Source organism: Pithys albifrons, chromosome 7, assembly GCF_047495875.1.
Source record: "Pithys albifrons albifrons isolate INPA30051 chromosome 7, PitAlb_v1, whole genome shotgun sequence".
Taxonomy (NCBI): domain Eukaryota; kingdom Metazoa; phylum Chordata; class Aves; order Passeriformes; family Thamnophilidae; genus Pithys; species Pithys albifrons.
In genome coordinates this window covers 34,665,658-34,686,266 of record NC_092464.1, presented here as the reverse complement: position 1 = coordinate 34,686,266, position 20,609 = coordinate 34,665,658, and the positions used below count along the sequence as shown (strand labels likewise).

General features: G+C 38.3%; 1 protein-coding gene across 3 annotated transcripts in view; it reads right to left on the bottom strand.

Annotated features, from left to right (window-relative positions):
• Positions 1–8,689, bottom strand: part of TAX1BP1 (Tax1 binding protein 1) — a 51,745-nt gene extending 43,056 nt beyond the window's left edge. For all 3 annotated transcript variants that reach the window (XM_071560999.1, XM_071561002.1, XM_071561000.1), the window contains exons 1-2: positions 8,581–8,689; positions 5,654–5,837 (exon numbers count right to left, since the gene is read on the bottom strand). In XM_071560999.1, coding sequence (XP_071417100.1) covers positions 5,654–5,830 — 177 coding nt within the window. In that variant the 5' untranslated portion in view covers positions 5,831–5,837; positions 8,581–8,689. The remainder of the gene's footprint in view (positions 1–5,653; positions 5,838–8,580) is intronic.
• Positions 8,690–20,609: the final 11,920 nt, after the last annotated feature.

The following is a 20,609-nucleotide window of genomic DNA, read 5'->3' as shown; positions in this document are numbered from 1 at the left end:
ACAGAAACAATACGAATTCTCTAAAAGAAAACCTGCTACATATGTAAATGACTGTCCAAGGAAATGTTATGACAGATCAAAGAGTAACAAAGCTACTTTAGGAGATAAGCAAGAAAAAGGGGGGGTGGGGTTGAAGTGAACTATTTCCTTACTATCACATCTCATGAGAACAATAAATTTGCAGACTCTTACTTCAAAATTATTACCAGCTACTGACTACTCTGTTACACCCATTCTGACTCTGACCACACAAACCTACCATACCAAATATATTTAGAAAATTAATGACAGTTGGAATAAAACGGTAAAAATTGTTGTCAAAAGTAACATCACACAAACCCAGATTATTCTTCTCTTCATCTCGTATAGAAACAGCAAACATGGACTTCTTATTTTTTTTAAGCTAAGTATTATTTACATGTCTTTCCAAAGAAGGGAAATCGGAAACCAAGAGAATCACTTTAATTCATTAATATAGCAATTCTCAAAACATTCTGATTTCCAGTAATTGCATTCCCAACTATTTTAACAACGGGCCATACTATCCACTGGTACATTCCTGTATCTGTCGTGGTCAGCCATGCAGTGATGATTCTGTGCCAGAAAAATGGTATTTCTATATGCATATGGTCAATAACACATCCAGATGTTGTATTATACTTCATAGCATGATCTGTATATATGGAAGCAATTGTTGTATTTTTTTAGTTACCAACATAGAACAAAATCAGGATATTGAAATGACTCACACAAGCTGTACTGTTATTTGCAGTCCAAAGGAGACTAAAGAACTCGGAGTACTATACAAAGATAGATCCATATTGCCTTGATAAAACACAAACACCAAGCTATTCCATAAGTGTACATGAAATATAATGTTAAAGTGTCTTACAAAGTTTTTAACCACTGGCAATTTAATTCTGAGGTCTACTATAGGTCAGGACATTGAAAAGACTGCAATTAAGTTGCATGTTGGTACAGGCACTGCACTGATGCAGGAACGTAGCCCAGGTGTGACCTCCTAAATACTAAATACTCTGCCAGAGCAACCAGGCACTTTTTGTGTTCAAATAAGTTACTAAGATCTTCCCAACACTGGTTACTCAGTTTTTCCATATGTTAAGTTACCAGATCACAACTTTTAAGGTGTGGATATTAACAATGTGGACATTAAGAAATAAAAGATTTCTCTTCCTTCTCTAGGGGTACACTGAGACAGTCAACACCAAAGCATGTCTACAACTTGTCAACATCCTAGAAAAATGGTCATGTAGAGGACTTAGAAAAATATATTAGCCAGAACTGAGAAACAGGAAAGTTTTGATGGAATAGTTAATTCATGACACAGCAAGACCAAAGATCATCTTAATATATCTAAGACTGATTACCTGCTGATATCACAGGTCATTCCAACCTGCTGGCCTCAGCAAAACTACATTCTCAGAGATGCACAAAGTATTACAGTATACCCCAAACACACCTACACCTTTAACTCTACTCCCTTGATGCAATGTCTTTATAGTGTCTGTAAAATTCTTTCCTTGAGCTTTTGAGATGCACAGAAAACCTGCCTCTCTTGTATATTGAACACTGGACAGCCCCATTTGCAGATGTATGTTCTGGGCAGAGGGGTAAGCACAGCTTCCTAAAAACCAAGCACGTTTTTCAAACACTTCTGCAAATCTGGAAATTATGCAATAACAACGCAAAAAACATCACTCAGCCATATGATTATTTCACTTTGTTGTGAAATACAGTCACAAGATGCAGCCTCCCTTAGCCGGAAATTAGGGCTACCTACTGACAGACCACTTTTGAAACCAGATGTAATGCCCACACAAGTTATTTTTCCGCATTTCAAAGGTTTAGATTTGGATTGCTCTCAAGACCTCTCCAGATTTTGATTAATCAGAGAAGAACAGAGACAACGAGAGGACACTGGTCTTGGATCACTCTGGTAGTAGGGATGTTCTGTGAAATCAGTCGAGAAGAGTAAGTCTTCTCACCTTCACACCAGGAACCATCAGATTCCTCTGCACAGAAACCCTCAGTAGAAAGAAGGCTGATCTCAATTTCTAGTTCAGAAAACTGCATGAACAGGGACCCAGGATGTGCATATCAAGTACTAGACCAGCACTTATCTGAAAATTGCCCTTTTTTTCTTGATAACAAGCAAGGACATAACTGATCAAGATGTTCTGGCACTTGATTAGAGATGACTCTCCAGACTGTCATAAAAGCAAAAATCACACAGATGAAGTGAAAGACAACAGATCTGACAACTGAGTCAAAACTTGGTTTTGACTCCCCTCCTGTTGGGGACAAGTAGGAAAAGAATGTATGAATATATGCAAAACTAATAAAAGTTGCAAATTCATAACTTCTGCTGTGAAAGGTAACATCTTCATTATTGTATTTCCCAAATCTCCAAGTTTTTGCCAGATGTCCAATCCTGAAATAGGTGCATGCATTTAGATACATCTAGTTTCTAAGAAAACTGGTGTATCTGAAATAATTCTCATACATGCAACATTACTCTGTCAGTTTCTGAAACTGGGTATGCATTTTTCTAAAAAACAGAAAATTACTCTCTTGGGCACAGTTTTAAAACTATGACCACCACCACAAAGTGCCTTATGCTCAGAACTACTGATGTTCAACATTCAGCAACTTATGCCAGGAACAACAAAAAGCACATTTCATCTACAGCATATGCAGGGAAGTTGGCAGAATCTCTTCAGTTTTACAACTTAAACTAAACTGCTTTTCAGAAGAGAATTCTAAAAAAGTTTGCAAGAAGCGTCAATTGTCATTCCACATTAGGCAGCCACGCTAATAAAGCAGGCATAGCCCTTCTCCCGCACACCTTCCCCGTTCCTTTTCATCACAGTGACGTCAGCACAGTTGCCCATTGCATCACACAGTGATCAAACAGAAGAACCAAACTAGTTTTGAAATATGGTGGTAAAACCTGGTGGAGGAGGGCCTGTATTTTCCTGGCAGATCACTCTGCTGATCCGTTTCACTTGTGCAGCTGCACTAACAGCTGGACTAGCAAAACAAGGGCAACACTATAAGGATACAAATAACCAATCAAGACATCATTGCTGAAGAAATGCACTTGCACTTGCAACTCAGATGAAAACCAGTCACTTAAAAAGGTATCTACAGATTTTTTCAGTTCAATAAAAAAATTCTTATCTAACCAGTTGAGCAAACAGAGGACAGAATAAAGTAACAGAAGCAAAAACAACATAATGTTCACAGGGGGCAGGGAGAATCTTATTTCATACTTATTTTCTATACCAATCTGAAGTCACCACTGCTTATTGGGGGGTTTTATTGCTTATTTTAAACTAGGTGCCTTTTCCCTCTGTCCAGTATTCACTATTACAACACTAATTACTTTCCGTGCAGTTTCAGGCAAAGGTTACATGACATCAGTTTAAACAGTTTTGTTGTCTAAGCAAGTTATGAACTTCAAAAAGACAAAGTGAATTTTATTCCTTCTACATGATGACAGCCCATGAATTCATGCTGTGAGCTCTCTCACATAAACCCCACTTTTCTTGTATACTAGATCAATACTGAAGGTCATTAATTATTGTTCTCATAATTAATCAAGATTTGCTTTGCCTTTTTTTTTCAATCACAGAACCACTTTACTAAACATGCCTTGCATCCTTCATATGTGTTTTAGAGAGGTAAATGATAAAACCCCTATCTGCCTTCGTCAGTTTTCAAGCCACGTCCAGGTTTGTCCACAATCAATCAGTTACGTAGAAGTCACTCATTTTTACACTCGATCACAGTATAGTACAACTTCTGTCTATTATCTATCTCAAGAGGACTACACCTTCACAGTTTATTTTACTGTAAATATTACACATACATAGTTGTAGAAACAGACACAGTTACACAGCTGGCTCCATTTAACCCCCTGTACTGCAACTATACTCAGTCAGTATATCCATAACACAGAGTATAAGCTGACATAGTCACAAAAAGAAAGCCATTTTTCTTCTTTTCCCATCTCACAGTGCTTCCTTCCCTTGTGCTGATGAGAACTGGGTGAACTAGAAACTCAGTTGGGGAATTCCATTTTAAAAATCCAGTCACAAAACGTTGGCCAGCCTCAATCAATTCCCTGATTTGATTCATCACACAAGATCTTGTTTCACAAAAAGGAGAGGAAGAACAAAAAGTAAGACACCCTGCGTAAAAGATGTTTCTGTCAGCAGTATAACTACCCTATGTCAGCTCAAGATGTTCCTCCAATGACTGCCAAAGCTGTATTACCTGCCACTGTTGAAGCAGAATAAAAACTCAGACCTCAATCGTTTATGAACACTGTCACAGCCAAGATGAAATCAGATACCTGTATGTTGTAAACCATGTTTCATGTAGTCACTGAAAAAATGTTTCATGCTTCATTTTTAAATTTTCCTAATTCGTAATTTTAAGGTCCTATCTGATTGCCTTCCTCACTTAAACCAAAAGATGAAATCACTACGTTCACTTCTGAAGTTACATTTAAATAATTTCAAGATGCTTATGTGTAATATGAAGAGCATTCCCTGAAGTTTTGATACAGATTGGTTTTGAAGTTTCATTAATACCACTAAATACTCCAGGGTGCTCAGTTACACTAATTGCAGAAATTTGCAAATAATCAAGATTATATATACATAAATATTTTTAAAACTTCCCACTAGAGAAATATGCCTGCATGTAAGTTGATGCCTCCCTCACACAGCTTCGTGACTGTACAGTCACTGCCCAAAGCATTAAAAATGGTCCCGCTTTGTTATAGAGCACAGAACTTCCACATCACAGAGGAGTAATTTATCTGAATTAAGACTAACCAATGACAATCTGCACATTACAATGAAGTCCAGCATTTACATTCTTAAATAGTGGACACAGCTCTATACAGGAAAGATCCTCCTGTACCAAATTAGTCTGTCACCTTTATGCCCTCCCCACTTCTTTAAAGCCTCAATCAAAACTTCTATTAACCATAGAAATAAAGAATTTAAGCATCATCTGTTAGGAGCTATACTGACAAAAAAACACAGATCAAGGTCCTGAACATAAGTAGATAGAAGAATTAATCAATTTCTAATCCCATTCTTCTAATGAAGCTTTACTAATCTTTAAAAATATTTCCAAATACCTTTGGAGGTGTGGCCTCACTTCTTTCTTCAAGAGCCTGTTCTGAATAATTTTAGTGATCTAGAATGTTCAGCTTTTTCTAGCAACAACAATTAATCAGGGATGTGTGTCAGGATATCTCCAGCTTAGTTTTCATTCTTTCCACACACATTTCACACTTAGTCTGTCTCATACTATTCATGTAGTCCTATTCACAATGTCACATTGTGACCACACATCTCTTCTCAAATCATCTTCATTTAATTCTGCACAACACCTCCACATCCCACGTTCCCTTTATTCCAGCAGACTTCAAGCATACTCATTCCTCTAGTTTTGAGATCCAGTTTGGTCTCTGTTACAAAACTTACACTCTCACAGCAGGAACCAATACATCACTTAAGTGACGTTCAACTTAAAGTTTATTTTTTTAAACTGGTAAGAGAGAGAGAGAGCGTGCAAATATTTGAAAAATGGCAACAGAACAAGCTTCACTTACCTTGAAAATGCCAACCCAGTCTTTCTGATGAGGATGGATAAACTGGGTCAGAGTATAGTGACATTCAAGATGTGTGTTTGGAAGATAACTTTTGGCCACATTTTGAAAAATCACATGTGCAAAATTTGAAGTCTGCAAAGTGCTAGTAGAAGATGGTACTTCTTGAAAGGAAGACATGATTCACCTGTAACAAAATTGTAGAAGTTGCTACTTCAACATAGTGGAAAAATTGTCAAGTTACAAAAGTTAATCTAGTTGAAATACACAACACAGAAAAACCTAAGAACTGGTTCCCCTGTTCCAAAAACAGAGAGCCATAGACTAAATTCCCCAAAGTGCACGGCCTCAGCATCACTCCAAAACAATCACCTCTCAGAATAAAAGAGCAGTCATCGCAGCAATTACATCAAAATGAAGAGAAAGTATTACTCAGCTGAATGCCCCAAGTATTCTATTTCAAATACAGTGGCAGAAAGGGGAAAATAAAAGCAGTGGTGGGAAAACAAAGCTGGGCTCTAACTTAATGAAAGATTCTTAATGGTTCTAGGCATGGCAGAGAAGGAGAAAAAAAAGTTCCGTAGTTTCCCCACCTTAAATTTTTCTCAAAATCCAAAGTGCTCACTGCTTTTCACAGTACTTTTATATATGAAATTCTTCTTCCCCTCTCAGTAAAAGTATCACAGTTCCATTTTCAGACAAGAAAGTTTATCTAAATAGGAGGGGTTTGTTTGGGTTGGCTTTTTCCCCTCTACCTCTTCTTCAAAAGAGTTCTCCTGCCCCTGTTCAGCAGACTGTGGGCATCTTTTACTATTCTCACTCTAACACATGAGGGTGTTCCCTTCATTTCCATAAACAATGGACTGCATTGACAGGGGAAACACTGAGGTATTCATGCAGTTTGAGGGAGTAACACTCATCAGCTGGAGTGCAAAAGCTTTTAATTGTGCTTTCTATTCACCATCTCATTCACGACAGGTAGTGCTGCAAACTACAGCAACACAGGATGCTTCACAAGCAGAACAAGAACATCCTTTCCTTGGATTTAGCAATATCTCCCAAGTACAGAACATGGGCAACTGAGAAGTTTTGAGTGGTTTCTGTACAGTCACAACTTTCTCAAAACATTTGACATTAGGAGGACTGGGGCCTTATGTATCTAACATTTCTAGAAAGATGAGCCATCCTATTCTTGCAATTGCTGTTAAATGTAATTTTATACTGACCAAGCAAGTTCACATTTTGAAAAAAGTAATTGCCAAGTGTGTGACATAATATGATACTTTCATTGAAGATACATGTGGAAACCGAAACGGGACAGGCCACTGCAAGTCTCAAGTAGTTCAAAGATTAAAAACTGTTTATTACCTACAGCCTTTTAAAATTTCATCCATTAAAAAATAAGTAGCAAAGACTTGGTGTTTTCGGAAATAAAATGCACTCTGAAGTAAACAGGTATTCATCATTCAAAACAAGGGAAAAGTAAATAGAGGGGTTTTTTAGCTGTAAGCCCACAATGTTTTAAGCTTATTACTGCCCAATTTAGTGTAACACATGAAGTACATGCAGGCAGCCATGACATTATTTCATTGTATTAGATGTTAAATAAAAAACAATTTTGTACACTGAACAACAGAGGTTGCAAGATAGGACACCAAGCTTGTGACGATTAACAGATATAAAGGAAAAACAAGAATTTACACAAGCAAGACATTGAGTAGAGATGGAGAGACAGTTTTCTAGAGACAAAAGGGTACACATAAATCCCATCAGTTATGCAGCTTCAGAGTTCAAAAGACAGTTGGAAATTTTACAGAATAGTAAAATCCTGAAAACTCCCACACATCTCAAAACAGAGTATTACATTGAAGACAGCTCACAAATCCACTCAACTAAACTGTATGCAGCAGCAGTTTCTACATTGTAAAAGAAACAGAATAACCTTAGTTATTTTCAAGTGCATTTTTAGTAATTCAGTAAATCAGCCAATTAACACTGACATGAAATAGTGCTTCAGTTTTTACTAGTCGGAGTAAGTACACAGTTAGCAAAGCATTCATAAGAAAAACAAATTATTTTTTCTAGTAAGTCTATTTTTAATATTATATAGTTTAGCCTCAGCACATACTACAAAAAAAAGAAAACCCAACTCACGTCTTTACACCGGCTGCCAGCTGCCACGGCTGAGCAGCAGTGGAACCGGTGCAAGTTCCTTAGTGGAACCAGTAAAAGGAGGTTGGTTTCCAAGCTCAAAGCAGAACTGTTCACAAACGTGAAGTTGTGCAGACCAGCACAATCATCCGGGATTACCGTTGCCTAGCAGGAAAATCCCCGGAGTTTAGGTGATGCTGAGATCTACTTACAGTTCAAGGATAGTTTAGGGGCATGCTGGGTGCTTGCTTGCCCGCTTAAGTCACTGCTACCGGTTAGGAAACAGGAGAGGAGGAGAAGGAGGAGGAAGAGCTACGCAGAGCCTTCATTACCGACATGACAAGCGCTTCCCACGGGCAGGCTGAGCAACGCGTTTGGTTTTATGCAGCGAAAAGGACGGCGAAAAAGAGGAAAAGCTCGTCGGGCAGAAAGAACAAAAGCAGGCTAAGCCGCACGGCCCCGGTTCACCTCTCCGGGAGTGCTCCAGCTGCGGGCCCGGACACCGACACCGCCGGCCCGACCCCCCCTGCCCCTGCCGCTCCTCACCTGCCACCACAGGCACATTTGCTCCGAGCCTTCGCCTTCCCCCCTGGGCAGGGCGGCCCCACCGCCTCCCGCAGCCCGGCCCCGCCGCCCCGCTCCCGGCCCGAGCAGCTGAAGGGGGCCGGTGGCGCAGAACCGCGGCTGCACGGCCCGCTCGCCCTCAGGGCTGCCGGAGCCCGGCAGGAGGAACGTGTCAGCCCTGTCCGGCCCCCCAGCCAGCCCCGGAGCGCCCTTACCCGGACAGGCGCGGAGGGCGCCGGGGACATCAACACGGGGCCTCCGCCATCAGTGCCCGCAGCCCCACCCGCCGCGTCACTTCCAGCGCGGCCCTGCCCGGGGGCGGGGCCCGGCCGGGATCCGGCTGGACACGGGCGGCACCTCCGGCTCCTCCCGCTCCGCCTCGGTGGGCCGGGGAAACAGGGCCGAGCTCGCAGCGTGTGCGGGCTGGGCTGTGCCTCCCGCCGTACAGCGCTCCCACGGCCCTCTCCCGCTATGCCCGTGATTACAATATCGCCTCTGTCGCACTCCCATACCCCGATTAAATCATCTCCTCCTCCGTCGCCCTTCCAAAGGACGGCCGTGCTCGCACCTCGTGAGCAGCCACCGCCAATCAGCCCTTGCAGGTCTGCCCAGGGCACCGGAGGGCTGAGATAAGAGCGCCCGTAAGTGCCGGGCAGGGCCCTGCCCGGGTTCGCTGGCGGAGCTCCGTGGGAGAACATCCCGTCACACGTAACACCAACACAGCCACAGACCCGGGGAATCATTTAGGGTGGACAAGACCTCTTGAGATCATTGAGTGCAACCTTTGAGCAATCACTGCCCTGTCAATTAGACCACGGCACTAAGGGCCATGTCCAGTTGTTTCTTGAACAGCTCCAGGGACGGTGACTCCACCACCTTAATCACTTTAGTTGCCACACGTTTATACAGGATTAATACCTTTTATTACATCTGATAGTTCTAATATACTCTAGATTTAAAAGGTTTGGGCAGTAAGGCTCCTCCAACTATGCTCACAACTATTTCACTGCTTCCACTTGGTTTTCATCCAAAAGCAGCTCATGGGTCACACTAGTCTTGGTTCTGAACAGAAATGAACTTTGGACAAAAATGAACAGTGATGAGTATGAGTACCCATCATTGCTTTGTGGGACTTGTCCCAGACCAGCCAGGGATGCCACCACAAACTGTCTTCAAGGTCATGGTTAACTCTTTGCTGCTCCCTTTGCTTATATGTTTTCATGTGTATTTTCAACTAATGGGTTATGTGGAGAGACACGTTGTTATTAGAACTAATATTGTATTATAGCATTAATTATTACAGCTATTGACTTAGGTTTTTGACTAGTTGACAAGCCTTTTCATGGTCAGTCCTAACAGAAATGAAACTGGCTTTTTAAGTGAGGTTATTCATTGTACATGCTCTTCTTGTTTCTGAAAACAATCTAATGTCTTCACGTATATCACAGGTTACTAAGTAATCTTTTGATTTATAGACACAACTAATAATCTCTTACATCATCCATATACTCAATATTTCCCTAGAAAGCAGAAAAATCCCTCCATAAATACTAACAGACCATTTTAAGAGACACAAGAAATGAATGTATGGCAACCTCTCCTGTAGGACCAGATGAATTTTTGTAGCGGAAAACAAAACCAGGATGTTGTTCAGAAAAGCAATCAATATTTCTAAGGATGCAGGAAGAGCTATTTCTTCTTATCTCAGCCCTCCGTTTCTTCCCCTTGCTGCTCTTTGCCCTGTATGATGTGATAAAGGTCTGTCTAAGAGTCACGAGACACTGTTCTTATCTGGGCTGGGACTTAGTAAGAACTCAGGGTTTACAGTCACTAGCTGGGGAATGTCAGTGTTGGTGAGTCAAAGTAGTTTTGCTTTCATTTAAAGCCATTATAATGCAGGTTTATGGGAACATGATGGGAAATTAGAAATAAAAATTTTCTTTGGCAGCTAACCAAGTTTTTACAGTGAATGCCTGGGGAAAACAAACAAACAAACAAAACCCTACTGTTTCCTGATTTTTTAAAAAAGACTTCTACCCCGCAAAGAGTTTTAAAGAAACTTGAGGTATTTCCATGTTCATTAATAAATGTTCATTCAGTCAAAAAAGGTAGTTATGGGTTACTCATAACTGAGTATTAAGTTGATTATTTCTATTTCTTAATACAATGGAAGAGATAAAACTACATATATTGTTTGTCACATGTACAGTGTAAATATTAGAATAAATCAAGAATAATCTTGTCTTTTCTAGTACTTATATCCACAATTTTCAGGAAAATGTATTTTTAAACTCTATATGTCAACCACATATATATAATGGTTATAATATGTACATAATATAAAAAATATTTCTTCAATTTTTCAAATTAATATTTCTTACTAAAATAAATGGTTTCATAAGTTCTCATGTATGTATTTGTATGTTAACTTTAGGTGTCAATCTTATCTCTCAACAATTTATAGGTATTTTACAGAAAGACAGTGCAGAGCCTTTTCTCATTTTATCACCTCTTTTAGAAATGAAGGACTTGACCCAAAGGGACAAGTTGTGCACTGTGACCTCAGGAACAACAATCAATATGCTTGTACTCGTGCAAACAAAGATTTGAATCAAGAAAATGTGACTGGAACTGGTGAAACTTGCACTTGCTCTGAGAATTAATGGTTGAGTGCCTTAATAAGTCTGAAATTTTTAGGCAGCTACTATGTCCTGAAATTCATCCATTTGATATAAATCTTTTAAAAAACTTGTCCTTGAGCAGAAAAAAACAAAATAAACCAAAACCCACTATTTTTCTATCTTTGCCTGCATTCTCCACAAAATATTTAAAACAAAAAAAGAATTGATATCAGCATTTCTAACAAATCCTTACTCTTGTGAGATTCCCTTGTGCTAACACACTAACTCAATTATAAAAGCTTATTATGGGTATGATGGCAATAATCCCATCTCCTTCTGGTTTGATTTTCAGCTTTCCAACCCCACTGATTTCAACAACAGGAAACTGGTTTTGTTCAAGCTGGTATTTTACCACAAATGGTCCACTTTTCATGTGTATCAGGATTGTACTCTAAGCATGTAGTAACAAAGGTTAGCCAATATTTGGGCATTTTTAAAAGAAGAAAAGTGGTGAATGTCAAGTATCTTTTTAATTATACTTTTTTGCTTTTCCTTATAACCAAAACCATGTAGGTTAGAAGGAATGTCCGGAGCAGCTCAAAGGAGCACTTTGCTCAGGGCTTTGCCCAGCCACATTTCTAATGTCTCTAAGGGTGGAGACATTCTACTGTCACCTAAAGGACCTCTTTCAGTGGTTGAAAACACTCATTGTAAAACAGTTTCTTTATATCAAATTGGAATTTCCCATGTTCCAGTTTTGTCTCTTGCCTCTTGTTCTTCGCTGTGCACCTCTGAAGAGAGTTGGGCTCCATCTGTTTTAGACCCTCTGCTTAGCTGGTTGTAGATAAGCAATAGGGTCTCCCTGGGACCTTTTTTTCTCTTCTTTAGGCTGAGAACAAACCCTGTTCTCTCTCTTTTTGTGTACAATTCCCAAAGAATGAATGTCAAATACATTTTACCAAGGTATTTATTTTGAAATAAAAAGCTGGCCTATGAACCCTCTTCATAGGGTCTTAATTTCTGAAGTGCATAAATACCAGAATAGTAGTAAATAAAGTAAAAATGTATGAGAATGCAGTAATTGGATTTGAACATTACTAGATTCCAAAAAAGTTTGAAATTTAGTCTGGGATATAAAAATTCTCCTGGTTTGCAGTTATATTGCATCTTCGCCAGGTAAGACTAGTCCCTCTTCAGACATGAGGTCAATGAGTAATAAAAACTGTAAGCAGTTAACCAGAATTGCCTAAAAAAGTGCAGGGCAATTACAGACTCCCAGGGAACAGTCTTGGGTGTTTGGAAAACATTTACTATTTTCATAACTACACTATCCTTTTAAATCTGTGAGTTCCTTTAGTAATTTAGAACCTTGAAATTATAAATGGGTCCCTGTCACATCTGTTTAACCTTGGATATATGTGAACTTTTATTCAGATCCAGAGCCTAACACTTTTTTCTGTTTACTTTCTGTGTTAGAAGCTGAACCAAACCCATGATGAAACCAGCCCTGAATTCCCCTCCTGAGGCCCATCTTTGCTTTGTATGAGTGACAGAAGAATTATATATTTCTAGGGTTTACTACCAGAGAATGGTACTTTGTGTTGTGGATCATCAGTCTATTGGTGTATCATGATTATATTGATGAAATGTAGTAAGGAAACACTTCAGTTCTAATGATTTGATTTCATTTTGGTTTGACTCCTATTTCAGCACTTCCAACTTTTAAAAGTATGGGCCATGTGAGATGTAAAATATATATATCGATGTCACTAATCGGAAGCTCTTTCTGGTCATGCTGTAAAGCACACAATCAATTTCTTTAAGATCATGTTACAGAAAGCTATTAACTATACTCTTAAAACAGTTAAATAGTTAGAAATAATGTTTTATGTTATGGCTGACAACACTGAATTGCCCGGTGTTTAAGGAAATCTAATCATAGGGCATGCAGACCTGGCTTTCCAGTAAGATGGTGTGGCAAAACTTTGGAACATATTAGAAATCCCATACTATTGCTAACATTTCCTATTAAGGAGAAAGTTTCTCTTTGTGTATTTTGGATTTCTTTTCCAACACTTAATTGCAGCTGATGAAGAAAAGCTATTCAAAAGCTGCCAGGATTTTTAAATCTGTGGAGTGAGATTGATGAAATTTGCGGGTTTTCCCAAAAGAGTATAGGTGAGAGCAGACATGTAAATTTTGTATGTGTGTGCACGCATGTGTGTGACAGAGGGGAGAGCAGGACCTTACTCCTAAGGTGTGAGACTTGGCAGGGCTGCACTGTACAATGGGCACCAGAAACCGTATGTCTGTAAATGAGCGCATTTGAATTGCTGTTACTTCACTGTTGGGTTACTGTATTGTTGAAGTGAAAAGGAATGTTTTTAATAAATGCAAATAATGAATTAAATGCTTGCACATACTGAGGCCTTACCCTCTGGTGTGTAATTAATATATATGCACTGGAGACCCAGGTCTGGGGGAGTGTTTCATTTCTTGTTTATGATGTTTGCAAGTAGGTTTTTCCCCTCTAGCATACCTCTTACTGGCATACACAGAACTGCATGTAAATGATCACTAAGTAGGTGTCACTTAAATCTTAGCAGATATAGAACAGGTAAATACTTTTGTTTGGTATGCCTTAGGAGATTTGGTGTTTTTCCCAGCCTTTTATCTTTGCTATCTGAAAGTAATAGGAAGCTCCCAAATGACCAACATTTTGTTTTCAGAGGCAGAAAAACTGCATGTGGCAGGAAAAAACAAGCAATGAGATTTAAAAATTCTTGTACCTCAGGGCACAGTGCTTAACCCGAGGGACTGAAAGTACAAAGGCACTTTCCACAGGAGCCTATAGCGTGCTTCTTGTATCCCCTTCTGGGTCCCACTCCAGCACTGGCTGCCACTGCTGACAGAGCACAGAAGTGTCTGTGTACTGTATCTGCAAGAAGCTTGGCAGATTTCCTATTTTCTTATAATGATATATGTTTTTCTGAAAGGATCTAAAGATGTCTGAGTCCTCATACTAATGCTAAAGCTCTCGTGTTATTTGTACAGGACATTTCTCGGTCAACAGATCTTGAGTCTAGGTTCTCAGCTCCTCCTGCTTGAGTTCTGAAACTCCTACATGATGGGTTCTTAAATTCTATGAAAAAAAAGCCCATATTGTTACATACATTATGTGAAATAAGTTAAGAGAAAGCAGAGTGCTAAAATGAAAATTCATCTTTAAGTCATCCCCCTGATGATTTCTTATTCTATTGTGTCTATTAACATTTTACAGAGAAGAATATGTTGGATTTGTTATGCAAATTTATATACAGAAAATAATGCAGTCTTTCTGGTTTTATTTGATCAGCACCATTTAGAAATGCAAATGTATTTTTATTACACAACTTTCAAACCTTTTCTTATTTCCCAAATTAATTTCCTTCTATACGGAAATTTTTTTAATAGCAGAATACTGCAGTGCTTACATTTCTACAACTTTCTGCGAAAAGAAACATATTCAGTAAATGGCTCTCCCTTTTGCTAATAAATATTTTACATTATAATGTAGCCAAGTTAGCAATGTTGTCCAAAGTGTGGTTGCATGTTGTTGTGTTTTGGAACTGGAATCGTTCAATCAAAATAAAATTTCAATTATTAATATGGTAACAACTCCTTTTTGAAAACACAGTAATGTTACAGCCATGACATATGGCTTTAGTTCACTACATGGCAAAGGATCTGTTGTGCCTGTAATAAGTGTTTTGTACACAAACACCATGGTTAAAATCTGTTTTTACAGTGTTTATTTCTGTTATCTTTGCTGGGATATGTCAGTGGGCAGCATTTGCTCTGCATATCTGCATATTTTGAATATACTGTGTCTGTGCTGAAGGAGACTTTTTAAGGCTTTATGAAACTGTCTGCTTAGATGCTACCACTGAGGCCTGACTGAGCTTGTCAACAGTATCTCTTACCTATACAGCCTTTAAGTAGTGCAGCTTTTCCATAAAATTGGGTGATAGATGTATGAGTCTGAAAAGCACTAAGTTATCTTAATAGTTTTTGAGAACTTCAACCATAATAAACCACACATTGATATCTTTATTTTAGCATTCCTGGAATCCAGGCATTTTTCTGCTTGATAGGAGAGATGCCAAAAGCAAATCCAATCTGTAGTTCTCTCTCTCCTTCCCAGCCCTTGGCTGACTTGTGAACCCCATTCTGCTGCAATTACTCAAGTGGCAGGGGAGAGTTCATTGACTGAATATTCTTCCTAGTTATTTTTTAAATTCAAATACAGTTAGTCTTAGTCACATTAATCACGAGGTTGGTGGGGCCAAATCAGCTCATTTGTCAATGGGAACAAGCTTTCAAATGAGATGAGTTTTCTTCCACAAAAGAGGAAAAAATATTACGAATTGCACTCAGTGGTTGTCTTAACATCATCCTGATTTTCCATTTACATATTTGTTTTCATGTTGTTTTTTGATCATTTTACACTCAATATTTCACTTAGAAATCATTTCTAGCACAACTGTACTCAGCCTTTGGTATTATTAGGTAGCATGGAACATACTCAGTGATGGTATGAAAGTTATTTCCAATAGGGCTTATGAAGAACAGCTGAGCAAGTATGACCTCCTGACCTCAAAGTGTTTGTTTACTGGGAACTGTATTCCAGTTCTCTACATTTAATCTATCTTGGACCAAGCTGACATTCCCCTACTAGATTTATGGTATCTCTAGAGGCTATTACAAACACAACATTGTCACTGTTTATCTAATAAAATGATAATAGGATTATATTAGTCTAGTGATAATGATACATTTATGTTCATTTTTAATAGTAACAAACCAAAGCTTGATTTCATGTTTAGTGACTAAAATGTGTTACTGGGGGAAAACCCAAAACATTCAAAAAGTTCTTTTCTTTCAAATAAATCAGTCATGTAAAATATTTTTATTTCATCTTATTTGTAAATAAAAACATCAGTTTGTGTAAATAAGCAGGTATGCTAGGTCAGTTTTAAAGAAATAATAATAATGAGGAAGTCTGACTCAGAAAACTGGTCTTCCTAAGTCAACAACTCTGGATTTTGAAAGCTTGTCACAATGTTTTTTCATGTGTATCTTTTCCTAGAATATATCAGATATCAAAAGGCAGGCACAACAGACTAGATTTTCATTTCAGTTACATTTTGTTATATTCATGGTGTCCAGAGTAAATTAATTTCTTATTAGTGTTAGGTTTGTTATTTTTATTATTACCATTGATACTAATGATTAATACTGGTAGCTCTTAATTTATCTCCTAGCTCAGACAACAAAAACCACATTACTTTTTAACTTCAGTGGGGAAATGCATTAACAGAGATTTAAAACAAAATTAATAATAAACGAAGCTATTCCATAGGCATACATTTTCTATGGTGAAATTACAGTGCCAGACTTAGGTCAAAGGTATGATTTGTATTCACAATTCTTAAATGTTATATGAAGTGTATTTAATTATCATTTTCAGTAGGGCAGAAGTCTAGAAAAAAAAAGCTGGTTCTTTTATATTGATCTATATTACTCTTGTAACAGGGTCACTTTGTCAAAGTTAATTGCTCTCTTGATCTGCAGTAGGTTGTATTCCTGGGGCCTAAGTCTTCCCACAGGCCAGTGATGAGGAATGCACCTTGCTCCTCTGGGGACCCTGTGTTGTTTCCTCTAAAATCAGGAACAAACTCTTAAGGATATCAATAGGAGCAGGGTAACCTTTCATCTGGCAAAATCAAGACTTTGCTCAGGAGCATGCCACACAAAGAAAGAGTTTCTGAAGCACTTTGGTGTAGGGAAAACCAAGGGCTGAGTTAGTGCCAGGTTTCCTCTTTCTATATAATAAAGAGATTAGTTCAGGATTTCATCAGGGTAATGATATACATATGTTTGTTGAAAAAAACCTTACTTTTAATGTATTTTATATGCACACATTTTTTCCTGGGAAGCAGTTAACTAACACACATTCAGATTCCTTAGTTTGAGATCAACATACCATGTAACTTTTCCCCATCGCTTTTCCCCGTTGCCCTACCATCTTCACTTTCTTTTCCTTTGTCAGTACCCTATAACTGGCAGAGGGGCATTGAAGTGACTGTTTTGTGCAATTCCCACACAAACCAGTACTCTTTGTAGTGCATTGCACGTAGAAGTAAAAATAAAATGACCATGACTAATACCAAATATTTATCATATGTAGCAATACTTCTTTTGGAATTTCTTTCCTTCTTCAGCTGCTTTTACAGAAGCTCAGAAGCTGTTCATCTAAATCTGAACCAAAATCATCCTTCTCTTAGCATTTCTATGTCATGTGAAATAAGCTTGTAAAAATAAGCTATTTAATAAACATTGCTAGATTCTAAAACCATTACAACAACATTAAAACACAAATATGAAAACAAAACCAAATTGTTCAGGATGCTTTACAGGTAACTTACACTTTAAATTTTTTGTGTCAGTTCTCCAAATGAAAAAACTCTGTATTATTCATGGTACAACCTATCTGCAGTCACCCACACAAAACATGCTGCTTATTTGTAAAAGATAGCTGTGGTTGAAGTTGCTCATAACCAGAACTGCAACACATCCCATTTAGCAAAATGCTTAAAAGGACAAGTTCTTTGGATGAAATCTCTTCAGGGGCTTTGGAAAATCCATAATATTTTCAAAAAATTCAGCTAGATAATGGATCTTGATTGCATTGTATTTGGATCTTAAAGGGGACCGTTGAATTCTTTGAGGAGATACATACTTGAATCTTTTCATCTCCTCTGAAAAATCTTGTCAGCACAGTCAAGCCTAAACATCCTAATGCGATTTATCAGAGCTAAAAAGAGGGCAAAACCTCAAGTGCTTAACTGAACTCGGTATCGGTCACCCTGTGGTAACCTGCCCATTCCAACATTCACCTGATGTCCCAGTGAGATGCAATTGCTTTCCAAACTACAGTACCAATGCTTCTGACGAAACAAAGAGCAAGTCTTCATACCAAAACAAAGCTTCTATGCTCCCCCAAGGAACTACATTCCCACAGAAGCCTGGAATTTGCTTCCCCTTAGATATATGCAATATCCTGAATATTGCGCATATTTACCTCAGGGTTGACTGCTAAATTACATACTGCTGCAGAATAAATCATATGATTTAGCAAGAAATAAAGCAGGTCTGGTTACACAAGGGGTTTTATTTCTGTAGGCAAAAATAAGCACTGGCATTGCTGTTTCCGCTTTCCAGTTAGTCATCTAGCAAAAAGCACACAGGTAAGAAATGAACACTGCTTTGAGAATCCCAACTCCAATATACACAAACATGAAGAATATTCCATTATGGTGGACTCAAAAGTCTCTCTGGCCTGGTAGTCTGTTTCCAGGAGTGACCAGTCAGAGAGAAAATATTTCTCTGGAATGCTCTCCCAGCTCCAACTATTTGTAGCTCACGGATTCCTTAGGAGCTCCACTGTGCTTTTTTTGCATTTTACAAACATGACAGCTCTGCAATGCAGAGAAGTAAATGCAACAAATGCAAGATGAAAGGTTAGAAGGAGGAACGGAACATGATACGTTTGGCTGCCAATTCGTTTTGATTTAAGTCTCAAATGTGATGTTGCATCTGCTGTAGTTTCCTTTGGCTACATTAAGTAGTGTTAATGCTGAACTTAAATATCATTCTGCAATGACGGTCCCATTATACAGGCATCCTATGCCTATAACTCTTGCTAAATTCAGGGAAAATTGTGCTTAGTTATCAACGCAGACTATAAAACTCAATCCTGAAGAGGAAATATCTCAAAAGTAATAGAAAATGAAAAAAAAAGACAAAACATCTGATCAAGTATAATTACCTCATGTCAATGAAGTTAGTCAGTTGCAGGCTCTGATGTGAATCTAGATACTCGTAGCATCATTAGGCACAATGCATGTTTCCCTTGCTTTCAGAGGTTCCTTATTAAGTGGGAAAATACCTTAAATCTCAGGAAATGCAAATTGACAGAAAATTCTATAAATGTGCTGTGTTTGTAAGGTTATGGGGTTTTTTTCTAAAGTATTTTTCTTTTTATGTGAGACCTTTAAATAAAAATAAGATGGCCATAATTTCAACACTAAGAATGAAAGGAGTATCATTCTTTACATTTTCTGTTTCTTTACATGCTTGTTTATATTTCTTCACATGTCCTGGAACTTAGTGGGCACAATGTACCAACAGTTAGAAAACTACCTACCAGTTGATGTGGTACATTAGTAGTAGCTTCTTTATGTATTACAAATGCTCTGACAAGTTCTTGTGTTTTAATATCCATGTTACATCACAAATGTTATGCAGCATACTTAAGGTCTACATATACTTGCTACAGGGTAAGAAAATAAATTTGTCACTTAAACACAAAGGACTAGATTTACAGCATTACTGTGCATTCATTTGGCACAATGTATAAGTAAATATACACAAGTTTTTGATGATCTAATAAGCTGGGACACAGGGATACAGGACTGTGCAGTGTGAAGGTACTGTGTCTTTTCCCCCACATTTCATGGCAAAAATGTGCCAGCAGCAGTCTATAAAGCAAGATGACATGGTAACAATATATTAATAATAGCAAGGCAATGGCTTAATGAACACCATAATAAAAGTAATGGGTGTGATATGGTTATATGATAATGAGAATCAAGCAAGTTGCATTTTCTTTTCCTTTTCTGTGACTGACGTGTTGTGTGACATTGGGAACCTCGTTATTCTTCCCATGACCAAGAATATGGTTTCACTTACCAATACAGAGTATTTTAGGAGCTGATTTAAGAACTTTCTCTCTCTCTCATTCATTCCAGCTTGGCTCATTCAGTTCCTCCTGTGTGAGGGCCAGTGTGCCAGTGCAAGCATTTGTTGGGATACTAAAACAGATGAGCTAAAGGATATGTGTTAACAATAGTCCTATCAGCATACCCGAGAGGGATGTAATTTGTAATGCAAGGATGGGGATGAACAGCTGGGACAAAAGCAGTGGGGATTTTTTTTAAATCCTGCTCATTTCACAGGTCCAGTATAGGAAGCTGTCAAAAGGTTGAACTGACTGGACTGAGTGGTGGGGATCTCTAGGTACAACTAGGTTTGGGTAGCAACAATTACTTAAGTGCATTTGGCAGCTAAAAGATCAGTACTTACAGTGCTAACTGTACTGTATTTTTTTCAAAACACTCTAAGATCTACTGATGAAAACAGACACATACCCGTTATATGTTAACTACTTGTCATTATCATGTACCATTTTTATGCTTTTCTTTTTGATGTGTTGTACAAACCAAGTTTTACCTACACACTAGAGCAACAAGTAGGCTAGCAAGTTTCCCTTCAGAAAATAGTTCCTTCCTGTTATAATCAGTCTGATATTTTGAGATCCCATTCCATGCCTGAATCATAAGGTTGGCATTACTGCTTTTAAGATACAATACACCATTGACAGAACAAAACTTTAAAGCCAATTAAATGCTGGCAATCTTCCTACCACTGGCAAAGGCACACTTGTTAACAGTTCTCCTTTGTGGCATGTTTGCAATGTAATCACTGATTTCTGGAAAGCTTTTTTGGCACTTCAAGATAAA